The following is a 15391-nucleotide window of genomic DNA, read 5'->3' as shown; positions in this document are numbered from 1 at the left end:
TGTGAGGGCTTAGAGAATCTTGTGGAGTAGTATTTAAGGCATGGACTTTATGGTCAAACCTCCTAATTTGAGACCTGGCTCCACCACTTATTAACTGAGTGTTTTCTCTAGATACATGTTTCCTCATCTGTAAAATGTATATAACATGCAAGTATTGCTTAAGACAGACCTTGGCACAGAATTCACATTATATGAATTAGCAAACGTTACACAAATGTTCATCAATATTACTACCCTGGACTGTCTTGTAACCTTCCTAAATCTATATGTTGAAGCCCTACCCACAAGGTGATAAGTATTTAAAGATGGGGCCTTTGGGAGGTAATTGGGCTCCAATTGGTCATGACTGTGGTACCCTCTTTACGGGATTAGTAGCCTTACAAGAAGAGACACCAGAGAGCTTGCCCTCTCTGTCCACCATGTGAGCACACAGTGAGAAGGCCACCATCCACAGCCAGTAGGAAAGCTCGCACCAGAACCTGGCCATGTTGTCCCCATAACCTCAGACTTCCAACCTGCAGAACTGTGAGAAAATAAATTTGTGTTGTTTAAGCCATCTCAGTCTATGGCGTTTGGTTTTTATGGCAGCCTGAAAATACTAATAAAATTATTAAGGAAACATTTTAGTTTTTGCTCTATAACTGCTATTTTATTTAACTTTTGTATGAGAATATATCAATGTATTCTTTGACAGTTTAAAATAAAGTCAAATCAAGGGCGGGGGCGGCGGGAGATCTATAATTCATTTGAAGAGACACTTCTAGTTATCTCCTAACTTTCAGAATTGGACCAACTGCAGGCTGAATGAGCCATCAGTGAAAGACATCAATGGATAGCTTCATCAATAGTCACTCTCAATTTGTGAGGTGTCTCATTGGTCCATTTGTCTACTTTAAAGTGATGCACTTAACAAGTATGGCAGTAGAAAGATCCTTTAGAGCAATATCAAAAATTCCAAGAGAGCCCTACACCATGGCTTTTCTGATGACATTTAGAAATATGTATGTATGTATGTATGTATGTATGTATATATACTAGTATATATGTATATATGTGTATGTATATATATTTAGAAACATGTATATACTAGAAGCCTGGTGCACAGATTCGTGCACTTGTGGGGTCCCTCAGCCTGGCCTGTGCCCTCTCACAATCTGGGACCCCTCAGGGATGTTGGATAGCAGTTTTGGCACAATCCCCGCAGGCCCTATCCAGACAGGAAGGAACCTGATCCTGTGTGTTGAGTGTCTGTCCCTTGGTGGTCAGTGTGTGTCATAGTGACCAGTCAACCGGTCGTTCAGTCATTCAGTCGTTTGGTCGCTTAGGCTTTTATATATATAGTATATATAAAGTATTTCAGCAATTACTTTAAAGGATGACTTTGTGAAAAAAGATGGGATCATAAAATTCACAAATTTCAGACCTTGGAAATCACCTGTGGAACTGCTAATATAATATTAGAGAAAATACCTAAAGAGAAATGACAAATTGCCAAATTAAATATCTCTTTAAGAAATGGCAACCATATGCCTGTTCTTAAGATATAATTTAAAATATTACTGTTGTTTTTGAGCTTCCAATTTAATGGGTCAGGCAGATAGTAATTAATCAAACAAATTAGTGTAAATTTACAAACAATAATTTTGATTTTATTTTGTCTATAGCCTCTAAGCAATTTGTCCATAGTGATTTTTAGTTATTGATACTAATCTTGCTTGCATAGACCCCAACTCAATCTTTCCATCCACTCTATGTCCATAAAGAGGTACACAGAACGGAGAAATTATTATACAAGGCATAAAGCACCAGCATGAAAAATCAGTTGAGTCCCAGCTCTGCCACCAATCAAATGAACTTGCAGAATTCTTTAGACTCTGCAAATTAAATAGATGTCCATATGTGCCATAGATGTCCTGGTGGGATCCTTCCAATTTTTAAATCAAGCAACAAATATCTTTTCAATCCCAACATTATTTTAGATCCCAACAATTTGCTATATCATAACAAATAAATGCCTTGTCTTCCAGGAGGGAAAAGGCACTTGAAAGTGCAAAGAATTGATACAATAATAAGAAAAAATTATAAGAACATAATAGGCCTGGCTTTAAGAAATCTATAATTAAGAACATTCAGTTTAATCACTAATATACAGATTTAGTTGAGTGACCAGAAGGATGTCTGAGCTGTGTGATGTAGAAATCCTTTCCTCTGGAAATCTTTAGAAACAAAGCCGATTGTGGTGGGATGGCTTAAGGAAGAAGAAGGTTGAGATAACATATCAGGCCTGTTCCAGCCTTCTGAATATCATCTGAGTCCTTTGCTTCATACCTAAAGTATTTTATTTGCCATAACAGAAGAGTTCTTTTTCATTACCCATGGGCATACTTTATTAATCAAACTCTATCTTTAAATTATAATTCACACTAAAGTCCCTAGAAGTTAAAAACATGTGTGAGGATTTATTAGAATTTGAAAACTCCACTCAGGAGGTCATTGTGAGGACATTACAGAGCATTTGCTTTGTTTACAAGGGATGCACTTTACGATTAGCGCTGATCCACACTCGCTGCTACGCTCCAAGGGCATTGAACAGTAATCTAATTATGAGAGTTTCACAGCACTCTTAGCAGAAAGGCATTCACCAAACTTCAATTATTTTTAGAAGATCTATCCTTGAATTTAATTTAAAATGTGATTAAGTTTCCTTTTTTGTTATCTAAATTGAAGTGAAATCATTGTTTAAGCTTATTCAAAGACAAAAAATGACTTTGTTTCATGTAGCTTACAATTAACAATAAAATGTTGCATAGTTTTATTTCTATCTAATTATATTGGCTCTCTAAACTAAACACAGGCTTTATATTGGACAGTCTTAAACCCGATAAGGTGCAAACATAAAACAATTTTATTTTTCTCAGTCACCACTTTCTAATATATTTTGTCAAATCTCCCTTTCCTGACTTTTGACAGCATCTCAGGCAGACCCCATAGCTTTCTGGTCAGTTTGAATATTTTAAAAATCCAGTCCAGTCTAGGCCAGTATAACATTTCAAATCATATATTCAGCTTAGTATTCATAACCTCACCTTCCAAAGCCTTGGCCAGATGCAGCCTGAAGGACACGGAGTGTGCCCAGGTGCAGCCTGAGGGACATGGGGTATAATCAAGCCGCGATCTGTTCTTTTACTCCTTCAAAGAGGTGAGAAACATGATACCGAGGGAATGGGGATAGGGACAAGACCATTATTGCTCATCAAAAATCCATGTGTTCCTCAACATCTTCCGCCTTCATGCACCAAGTATGATTATTTCTCACCGAAGGAACAAAGGGAAAATGAGGTGGTTCTTCTGGTCTGGGCAGCTAAAGTCAAGTGTTTCATCTACCTGCACACCCTCTCCCTCGTCTGTGTGGCTGAACCAAAGGACTCAACTCTAACACGGCAGTGTTGAGCTGGATGTAGCCCAGGCCTCAGGGTTGCCACTGGGAGAGAAGCGGCCTTCCCAGCCTGTATCAGACTGTGATGTAAAGGGATACACTTGTCTGTGTTGCTCAGCCTCTGAGAGTTCAGCATTTATTTGTTATCATAGCATAACCTACCATGCATCTTCATTAATGCAAAAAATATAGGGGGAGGTGAGGCAAAAAGAGTAGGCTACACAGGATGTGACAAAGGAAGGAGAGAGAAAAGATAACTACATAAAATGATAGTGAGCCTATTGGAGCTTGTTTGCACATAGGTGAGGAGGCAATGAGGAAACTGGTCAGGTAAAGAATAAATGACATAATAGATGGATCCATTTTCATAAAAAGAAACAGAAGACTAAAATTAAAGACACAAAGACATAAATCTCAAAAGCAGTGTTTGCTCACAAACAAAAGCAAAGGAAAGTAAAATGGGAGAAGAAAAAAAGAAATTAGAGGAGAAATTATTAAAAATTGTAGAAAACCTAGTAATAGCAAAATGGACCACCTTTTCCCATCTTCTGATAGAAGGGTAATCAAAGGAATTTCCAAATGACTGAGCTTGTATTAATCTTTTTCATATACTTGCATGAATTCAGGTTTATCCCCACAGACCACACTTCATACCTAGTTTTAATTTATGCTAAGCCTGATATCTGCTAAATCTTACATGCTTTTAATGCATTTCTAGGCAGAGTTACTCATGCTCCATGCACACAAGCAATATCATAAATTAAAACTGGCAATTGCTGAGGTATGAGAGACTTTACCAACCTGAACGCAGAAGTACAACGGCATTATGCGCAGGTTTTACAGGAAGGCATTTTGTTTTAATTGAGCACCAAACAACAGAATAGGTATATTTCACTTTTTTAAATGGTTGGGAAAATTTAACTTACAGAAAAGTGCGTTCTGCTTTATATGAAAGAGACAGAAAGAAAGGAATGAAGGGCAAGAGGGAGGGAAGGAAAGGTGCCAGTTTTAAAACTTTGGTAAGTTGAAAGCTACACCTCCCTCCCATTTCTGCTCTCTCCCACTAAATTTCTAAGCCAATAATGATCAGGTCATCAGAGCATTGGGCAGGTAAATTTACTGTTCCCAACAAATGAGTCAATATATTTGGAAATATTAGTTTATTTTACGTGTGTCAGTATCACTCATTTTAAAAAGTGATGATTGTTGAATCAATTGTCTCAGACTTTAATTTCTTTAAGGACCTTTTTTCAAGAGCACAGAGTAATTATTATTTGGTTCCTCCATTAAATTGATAATTGAGCTCCTCTGTTTTTTCTTTCCAATGTCTCTTATATGTGCCCATTTCTTTCATTCACATTATCTCAGCCCCTCGTCACCTTACCCCCAGATCCTCTAGCTCTTCAGAGTGGCCAGCCTTCTAGTCTATTCCGAACACCTCCTTCAAGCATCGTTTCATCTTGTCGTATCCAGACATGATGAAAACTATAAAACTTTCAATGCTTCTCCATTGTGTATAACTGGGGTTATTTACTGGGCATTCACGGATGGGCTTCAAGGGGATTTCTGAAGACAGTGAAATTCTGTGCAAATTTTGTACGTTGTAGAGAATTATTTTGCTGGTAGAAATATCCAGGTTTTTTAAAATCCTCCCAAAGGCCTCTAAAAGGTTGAGAATCACATAGGGAAAAATCCAAACTCAGTGATCAACATTTAAGAAGTGAGATGAATGCCGAAACCGGTTTGGCTCAGTGGATAGAGCGTCGGCCTGCGGACTGAAGGGTCTCAGGTTCGATTCCGGTCAAGGGCATGTACCTGGGTTGCGGGCACATCCCCAGTGGGAGATGTGCAGGAGGCAGCTGATCGATGTTTCTCTCTCATCGATGTTTCTAACTCTCTGTCTCTCTCCCTTCCTCTCTGTAAGAAATCAATAAAATATATTAAAAAAAAAAAGAAGTGAGATGAAGCCTGCTTTTCACTAGTATCCCCTAAGTAGGAGTTTCTGCCAGATTAGTTCTCCTGACCATATTCATTCATATTTACATGTATTTAATAAACTTCTATGTTTCAGACATGATTATAAGCATTGAGGACACATAGGTGAAAAAATAGTTCCTTCCCTAAAGAATTTCCAAGCTCTTATCAAAACTGCCTTCTCAGGCATGTAGGGAATTGAATATCTGGCCAGGCTTAGTATTTCGGGAATTGGAATAAGGCATGGGAGCTGGGTAACAGAAATGGCTGGTAGGGGTCAGGAACAAAAGGAGAATGGAAGTGATATCAAAGGCATTCTCTAGCCCCAGCTAGTTTGGCTTAATGCATAGAGTTCTGGCCCTTGGGCTGAAGGGTCCCGGGTTCTATTCTGATCAAGGGCATGTACCTTGGTTGCAGTCTCCCTGGCCCTGATTGGGATGTGTGAAGGAGGCAACCAATCAAAGTGCTCTCTCACATCGATGTTTCTTTCTGTCTCTCCCTCTCCCTTCACTCTCTCTAAAAAATCAATGGAAAAATATCCTCAGGTGTGGATTAACAAAACAAAAAACAAAACAAATGAACTAAAAACAAAAAGCAAAACAAGGCATCCTCTAACACATCAAGCACAAAGGGGAGTGGTGGGCAGAGAAGTGAAAATCAAGCAGTAATGGAATCCAAGACTCAGCCAAGCCAAATGGAGCAAATGAACTCAAGAGGATAAACAGGAGATGGAGCCAGGAGATAGTCGGGAGGACCCACACATATAGGCAGCCTCCAGCTGTGCCAGGGGAGAGAGCTGCTAGTGCGATAAGAAACAACAAAATAGGCATTAAAGTGTGCTGAGTGAGTCCTAGAATGCTTTACAGCGGTGGTCACACAAGCGGACCATTCAGAGAGGAGCAAGATGGACAGAGGAGAAGGTAGGACATTTCATAAAAGGGAACATTAAATACAAAGGCCCAGAGAGACTTGACACAGCATATTTTGTGGAATAAAAAGATGGTTTAGTACAAATAGAGGCTCTGAGCAAATTATTTAGAGATGATGATGGATAACCCTCTCTAAGTACATAGATACTTGACATTTAAAAGAAAATTAGGTTTGTAATGCAGAAGGTCAGAGCAGAAATAACTAGACCAAGCCCCTCTATTTTATAGACCATAACACTCAGGTTTGGGGGGGATATTTGTCTCACTCAAGTTAATGAATGGTAAAGGGAACACTACTTTTCCTGTCTGCTGGTCTATGCTTTATTTCATGTTGCTCCTCTGCCACACAGCCAGCTCCATGACCTCGTGACCTGATCCAAACTATTTGACCTCATACCGGAAATGGGATATTTGGGAGGGGGGTGAGTAGACATCCACAACTACGAAGTCAGAGGGTAAGTGGGAAAATTGTCATCTTTCACTTAGTAGTTTATAATACTGAGCAGCTTTGGAGATTCTAATAAGGAAAAAAGTAGAGAAGACATGAAAAGAGTGGGCTAATCCTATCGTTTCTGTCCATACCTGAATTAGGACATAACGCTGGGCCTAGTGCCTAGTCAGTAGTGTCCTGGTAAAGGTCCAGCACCCAGTTTTCACGACAGGGTGTGGGAGGTTCATTTGTTGGGCTTTTCTATTTCTGTGGTGTAATTATTCCCTTCATGACCTATTTCAGGCCAACAGTGGTATTATTGAGACGCTAACAATTAGCTCTCAGGACTCAGTACAAGCTGGTTCAAACGCACCACTTCTATTAGTCCTCAATAAGCACCTAATGAATGCATCAACAACCAGCCAACCACCACCTATGGGCCTTCAACCTCCTTCTGGCTTTAGTCAGTGGTTGAGCCAGGGCTGCCCATTTATGGAAGACAAAACGAAATCGTATCTTCCTCACAAGTGCTCCACTTCTTAAAAAATATATTTATGAAAAGACTAAACTATTGTGCCTTCCTAGCACAGCACTAGCCTGCTCCTCCCTACCTTGGCTCGCTAGCTTGAGCTTGACCTCAGTCCTAACAGTGATGTTGCTCATTACACTTCCAGGAACAGGTGTGACAAAAGCATTGCCTGAACCAATGGAGAGATTTGTTTGGGAGTACCCAAACGGTCCAGCCTTGCTTCTGAAATTATGTTGAGATCAGGCAGGTGGAAGTTCAGCAGCAGTAACACAGAAATCAATGTCAAGTGTGACACCTAGAGACAATACTGAGTAATAAGAGGAACCTATGTGGAAGTAACTGATAGGAAGGCAGAGACTCACTCACCACTATTAATATCACTACTGGTTTTGTACCCTTCATGTGACTAAATGCGAATAATAGGCTCTGGATAAAGTGCTACAGTCTGGTATCTCTCTTAGGACCAGAGCCATTCATTACCCAGCCATGACAAAGTGGGTATTTGAATGGCCTTTAAAAAAAGGCCATTCAAATACCCATTCTTATCGCACTAGCAGCTCTCTCCCCTGTCAATCTCCCGGCCCGCGGGGCACACGCAACCCACAATGAATATTTTTGTGGCCCAGCCAATATAATGGTATGTAAGAAACGTTTTAATAAAAATTTCGTAACTTAATTTTTACAATATCCTGTTATATATAATTATTAAATATAAAAGCCTAATATGTAAATTATCCCCTCGGGAGTTCTACCGAGAGTTCGATCACAAGATGTTCTATTATTTTATAACGATTACTCATTTATTTCAGCCCTTTGTATTCAGCATATCTCTATCGAAATAAACCTGTGTTTCTATGAAAATTGAAGCTTTCGTTTTTTTGCGGCCCACATACACTTTTAAACCTTGAGTATTTGGCCTGTGTTAGCCTTTGAGTTTGACATGCTTGACCTAATCAGCCTAGCCAGCACTTCTTTAACAATCAGTGGGAGGCTTCCTGGCTCTCCTTCCAGCTTCTTTGCATTTCTCATGTTCTAAATTGACTTTAATACAACCAGGTCACCCAAGCAGCTCTCTGCTGCCCCCTTCTGTCATCAAGTGATGGTAATGACTGGCAGCCCCATCCTTTGGACAGGAATCCAAAGTCATCCGGAGTCTTCTCTCGCTCAAAATCCTTTATGCTCTGTTCTTTTCCTTCCGGCTGTGTGTGTTTCTGTGAACTGCTGTGTACTCTGGTCTGCCTTCAGAGACAGCTTTCTCTTCTGGATTCTTCCATAACTTCTCTGTTGACACCGGAGTCCTTTCCTGAATTTCCTCTTCTTTCTTATTAATAATAAACATCTTCAAAGAGACAACCTGCTTCTTTTCCCATAAGGACAGCTGCTTGTTTTCCCATATATAATGTGTCCCCAAAAATATATATATATGTTTGATTTTGAAAATGACATGTATTTTAATAAATACTGCCTTTATAATTATTCAAAGTATGTGTATACATTTTGGGGACACCCTATATTCATTTCTAAGAGAAATTTTTCAAATAGCTTCAATGAAAATTATAGGTGTCCATTACAAGACCTAACATTTCTCTCTTTTTTTCTACACTTCTACATTAGTCACTGTTTTCCATTTCATAGTCCTAATTTATACAGATTTCTGGGCTGGAGTTAGTAGTTTAACTGGCTGTCTGGCCCTGGCATCAAATGACCAGAGCATAAGATCCAGGCCTCTAAGTGGCAAATTATATAATCTTTCTGAAAAAAAAAATTATTCCCATGTGTACATCCAGCAAATGTCTGCTGGAAATTCTTCAAAACTGAAAAAAAAATGATGATTAGTCACACCCCAAAAGTAGGCAAGTACATAGATAGACAAACCAAGCCGAAATGGAAAGTAGGAGTATTATCTCTGCGTGGGTGCTGGCAAAGGCTTTGCTATGGCAGTTGCCATCCTAGTTCATGTAGCCATGAGTCAGGGTGTGTCAACAAAAAAAGATGATCTCACATCCCAGAATGCTGCTGTGCCCAGAAATATTGTGGGCTGATTGGTGACTTATTTAAGTTCCCTTCCAGTTTTAAAACTCTAGCAGTCTGTAATTTTAGGATTGTGAAAAACATGTTACAATAGAACATGGCAGCACTTAATGCACTTAGGCAAAAAGAGAATGCACTAGCTGTGTTGTTTTCACCAGCCTCTGCACTCCCTCCCCTGTGCAACCCTATTAAGAATGAACAACTTCATACTTTACGAACACATGCACATGCTAATTATTCTATTTCCTAAAGAGATGGAAAGATTCACAGTCTGCCAGTGTCAGTTCCAAATGGGATGATCTACTGAGGATTAAGTTCTAAGCTTATTCTCTCTAAATTCATCCATAATAATAAGATTTTGATTCATTTGAATATAAATGCTACAGCTGAGTATCTGGAAGGAGGATTTATTAAAGTCCCTACCCACGTTATTTCTGAATATGTTGCCCACATGTCTGACATGTCTTTTCTAAAAGTAAATTAACATTTATTCAGAAGTGAGCTAAAAGGAGTCCACAGTGTAAACAATGTCTATTTTAAATAATTGTACTTTATTTTACTTTTTAAACTAACCATGAGCATTTTCCACGTTTAATAAAGAAGTATTTTTCTGTCGTTGAATGCAATTAGCTGATCCAAGCAAATTTTATAAAAGTTGATCACTCTGAAGATAAATTATTATGAGAATTTAATATACATATTATAAGACAGCTTTAAAATAGCTGTCTTCATTATAGTGTTACCAGTAGATAAAGCCATTACCAACAGTGCACTATATACATTCTAAGGAATGAGACATCCTATTCTTTTTTCGTTTAAAACTCATTTAAATATTTCTCTAAGGGGATTTTTAAAAAATATGTTTTTATTGCGTTTTAGAGGGATAGAGAGATAGAAACATCCATGAAAGAGAAACATCATCGATGAGCTACCTCCTGCATGCTCCCTAATGGGGACCAGCCCACAACCCAGGCATGTGCCCTGACCAGGAATCTAACCGGTGACCTCTTGGTTCATGGGTCAGCACTCAGCCCCTGAGCCACACCAGCCAGGCAGAGACATCCTACTCTTGACTTTTAACATAAAAAATGTAATTTTATCCATCATGTAAAGCACTCATGGTGTAGAGATCTATCACTGTGCACATGTGTGCAAATTCAATCAGTTAAAGCTTCATTTAAAACAGAATATAACTGACATTTAATATGTGTACATATCAGAATTTAAGATTGAAGGTAGATAATATTATTGACAAAAATTAGCCCTGACTGGTTTGGCTCAGTGGATAGAGCATCGGTCTGCGGACAGAAGGGTCCCAGGTTCGATTCCAGTCAAGGGCATGTACCTTGGGTGTGGGCACGTCCCCAATAGGGGGTGTGCAGGAGGCAGCTGATTGATGTTTCTAACTCTCTATCCTTCTCTTTCCTCTCTGTAAAAAATCAATAAAATATATTTTAAAAATTAGCAAATTTTTCAATTATTTTATGTTTACACTACAAACTGAAATGTTTTTGTGAAATCCAGTCTGCCTCAATAATAAGTGATTAGAAACTAGTGATAAAGTAGTATGTCTTAAATTCCCAGGTTTTGTATTTCAGGCAGTCAACATCAAAAAAAGATCAAAGACAGATAAAGTCATAAAAATTTTATGTAAACACATAGTTCTGTGCTTTGAATTAAAGAGTAACCATAAAGATTAGTGATTAATTTGTTGATGGTCCTTAACATTTGTTGGACATCTACCAACATTTGTACATTTAAGCTTGTAGAAAGCCTGTATTTCTTCAATATTGCCACTAGATGGCAGAGACGTGGAGACTCAGTCTTGGCCTAACAGTACAAGTTAAAACATAAAATACAAAATCCTATAAAAATGGTGGGCACAGCCCTGACCAGTGTTCTGAATGGTTATAGCGTTGGTTCTCACACCAACAAGTTACAGGTTTGATTCCTGGTCAACAGTATGTACCTAGGTTGCAGGTTAGATACCTGGCCAGCAACCAATCAATGTATCTCTCTCTAATTGATGTTCCTCCCCATCTCTCTCTCCTCTCACCCTCTGCCCCTTCCTTCCACTCTCTCTAAAAAGCAACCGAAAAGGTATCCTCCAGTGAGGATTAACAAAAGCAAGCAAACAAAAATAATATGGTAGGCACAAAGAAAAAAAGTTTATATTACTTTGGGTCAAAGCAGAAAAGAAGAATTAATGAGTTTTTACTTATACTAGATTTAGGTTTCCCGTATGAAAATTTAAGCTACTGGAATTTTATAATTTGGCACACATGAGAGTAGGAAAGAAATTTGGTGAAAGGCAAAAATGTCTTTCCTGATATTTGTCTAATTTTCACTATGATAAATATTACAATGAAAAAAACAATAAGAGAAAACTATAGGGATTAAAACCCATGATTCTCCCCTCCATCTACATTGGAACAACTCAGATAAATATATGTATGCAACTATTAGAAACATATACTTAAAGATTAATAAATTAGTTTAATTTTAAGTGAAACCAGCTGGTGGCATATTCAGTAATTTAAATGCCTTTAAATGTAGCTCCTTATTTATAAATCCCAGCGGTAATTTTCACTCCAAACAACATTTTTAACAGCTTTATTGAGATAAAATTCGCATACTCTACAATTCAACCATTGAAAGTGTACATACAATTCAATATTTTCCAGAATAGTCACAAATGTATACAACCATCACCACCATCTAATTGTAGAACAATTTGTCTCCCTTAAAATAAACCTTGTCCCCATTGGCTGTCAACACCCACTCCCTTTAGCCAGTCCCCTCAGCAAGCACCAATCTACTTTGTGTTTCTATAGATTTGCCTATTCAGGATATTTCATGCAAATGGAATCACACAATATGTGCTCTTTTGTGACTGGCTTCACACACTTAGCATAATATTTTCAAGGTCCATTCATGTTGAAGCATATATCAGACCGCATTGCTTTTTATAAAAAAATTAAACTTTTTATTTAAGGTAATTGTAGGTTTCCATGCAGTTAAAGAAATAACTCAAAGGAACCTCGTGTACCCCTATACCCAGTTTCCCCAATGGTAACTTTATTCCATTTTATAGCTGAAAATATATGTTTCGTATAGCATATTGGCATTATTAGATATTATTAATATAAACCACATTTTTATCACTCTCCATCAATTTATGGACTTGTTTACACCTTTTGGCTATTATGAATAATGCTACTTGGCATACTTGAAATAATGAACACTGGCATACATGCATTTGTTTGAATCTCTATTTTCAAATTTGGGGATATATACCTAGCAATGTAATTGCAAGCCATATAATTCTTTGTTTAATGTACTGAAGAACCACCAAACCATTTTCCACAATGGTTGCACCGTTTTACACCCCACTAGCGATACACAAGTGTTCCAAGTGCTATTTTCTGGAGGTTGTACAGTTTTTGTGTCTTTTTAATAGCATCCTAGAGTTATAGTGTGAAGTGGTATTTCATTGTGGCTTTCATTTGCACTTCCCTAATGCCTAATGATGTTAAACATTTTTTCATGTAGTTACTGGCCATTTGTATGTTTTCTTTGATGAAATGTCTATTTGAATTCTTTGCTCATTTGTAATTGGGTTGTCTTATTATTATTGAATTCCATGAAGTTTTTATACATTTTTTTCTATTTAAGTTCCTTTTCTAATATATAGTTTACAAATATTTTTCCCATATTGAAGGTTTTCTTTTCACTTTCTCAATGGCATTCTTTGTAGCACAAAAGGGTGGGTTTTTTTTTTTAATGTAACTTAATTTTCTACTTTTTTCTTTTGTCACTTTTGCTTTTTGGGTTATATCTAAAAAGCCATTGTCTAATGTAAGGTCACAAAGATTTACTGCTATGTTTTCTTCTGAGAGTTTGACAGTTGTAGTTCTTATATTAGGTCAATGATCCATCTTGAATGAATTTCTGTGTGGAGTAGGAGTCCAATGTCATTCTTTTGCATGTGGATATCCAGTTGTCCCAGCACCATTTGTTCAAAAGACTATTATTGCCCAATTGTTGAATTGCCTTGGTCCAGGTAACATATTATATTTTATATAATTTAAATATGTTTTAAAGTAAAAACAAGAAGTATTGCTCCAGGTGCTTTATTGAAACTCAAACAGACAAAGGTTATTCATTTATACATTTCAAATGAGTTTGTGATTTCGATATAGCACTCCAAGCCTAGCTTAAATAGACACTCAAAATTTTTTTGATAAACTAATGAATAAACAAACAAATCTACTTGATTATTTTCGTTTACAAAAACCAGTTTATGTAGCTCTACCTTCATATTCTCTTTGTACATTTTACTTATGAATTATAAAATTTGTAAATTTCATAAGACATGACACTATAAAGTATACTAAATTCTTATTTCTATCTATTTATTTTGCCTCTTGATAAAAAGTATTACTATTAAGAAACTTACTTAGAAGACTACCTATATTGAAATAGCATCTGACCAAATGGTCAAGTTTGCATGAGATTAATTTTATTTCTCGTGAGTGCTGTTTCTCAAACTTACCCCCAATCTGCCAAAAACAACTGCAGATGACACACAAAATGCCTCATAAACTCATTTAATAAAAGTGGTGTACAATGTAATGAGAGCAATTGCCACCCACAGCATTGTACCAGGCGTTTTACACCTGATAAACCACTGGCCTAAGGTGGCAAAGTTAGTAAGCTAATAACCTTGCCCAGATTCAAACCCAGATCTGTCTGTCTCTAAGAACAATTTTCTGGCTTCTTTATTGTGTCCTCTAGAGAGAGTAGTCATTTATGAAATTTCTAATGAACACTTAATACTTGTATCTGTAGACATACAGATAGAATTTAGATTTATAGTTATAGCATGAAGGAGGCCCAGGGACAGACAAACTGCCTTTTTCAAAGTGTGTGCCCCACCTAATATCTTAATACAGATAAGAGATATAACAGAATGTGAAACATGACAGTATTCATTCATTTGTTCTTCCTTTTATTTATTCATTCAGCAAATATTTGGATAGTAATGACTGTATACTAGTCTTTATCCTAGATACTGACATGCATCAATAAACAATACAAAATTCTTACACTCATGGACCTATCTGCCTTGTAGTGGAAAGATACAGATAAGAAGCACAGTACCTAAAATAAAATCAGCTCATTTTTTATGGTGAAAAAAATCTATGAAGAAAATTCAAAAGGATGATGAAATAAGTAGTCATGATGGGGAAAGGCTACTTTGGCTCAGAGAGTCAGAAAAGTCTGTATGTGAAGGTGGCATTTGCACTTATGCCAAAAAGATAAGAAGGAGCAAACTGTGTCAAGATCTGGGGAAAGAGAGTTCCAGGCAAAGGGAACAAACAAAGCAAGTGAAAACATGCAGAAATGAGAATAAGCTTAGCTGTTGGAGGAAGAGGTAGATGGCTATAAAGAATGGAAGATAGATGGGTGAGAGTGATAGGAGATGAAGTCTGGAAAGTAGGCTGAGGTGAGATTATATAGGCTCTTGTCAAACATGATAAAAAGTTTGGGTGTTTAATTTTAGTGAGCAGACATTAGATGGTTTTAAGCAAAGAAATAACAAAGGCTAGGGGGTATAGTCAGATTCAGGATACATTTTAGGAGAGAATCAAAGTTCTTGCTGAAGTACCAGATAGTACAGGTAACAGAGAAAAGTTAATTTTGTGAAATAAGTTCTTAAATTCTAAAATAACATTTTACTTGTATTTTTATAAAACAGAAGAGAAAATGTAAATTTCCTAACAGGATTGAAATGAAAATAAAAGAAACTGTTTTTCTCTTTCCTCCTGTGGTGAATTTTACCACCACCACATTGTGTATTCCAACAATTTTAATCACACCATGCCTTTGCTGGCAACAATACATACTTTATTGTAGCAATGTACTTTGTAAAAAAAAAAAAAACAAACAAACCCCGAATAGCTGCAGCGATCCTAAGAAAGAACAAAGTAGGTGGGATCTCAATACCAGATATCAAGCTGTATTACAAAGCCACTGTTCTCAAAACTGCCTGGTACTGG

The 15391-nt window shown here is 37.3% G+C and overlaps 1 protein-coding gene across 1 annotated transcript in view; it reads right to left on the bottom strand.

Annotated features, from left to right (window-relative positions):
• The window catches only part of COL9A1 (collagen type IX alpha 1), a 125145-nt gene extending 120884 nt beyond the window's left edge, over positions 1 to 4261 (bottom strand). The window contains 1 exon segment of the mRNA XM_015568161.1: positions 4238 to 4261. Within this exon segment, the coding sequence (XP_015423647.1) occupies positions 4238 to 4261 (24 nt within the window).
• Positions 4262 to 15391: the final 11130 nt, after the last annotated feature.

Source organism: Myotis davidii, unplaced genomic scaffold (genome assembly GCF_000327345.1).
Source record: "Myotis davidii unplaced genomic scaffold, ASM32734v1 scaffold803, whole genome shotgun sequence".
Lineage (NCBI taxonomy): Eukaryota > Metazoa > Chordata > Mammalia > Chiroptera > Vespertilionidae > Myotis > Myotis davidii.
This window is presented reverse-complemented; position numbering and strand designations above follow the sequence as displayed.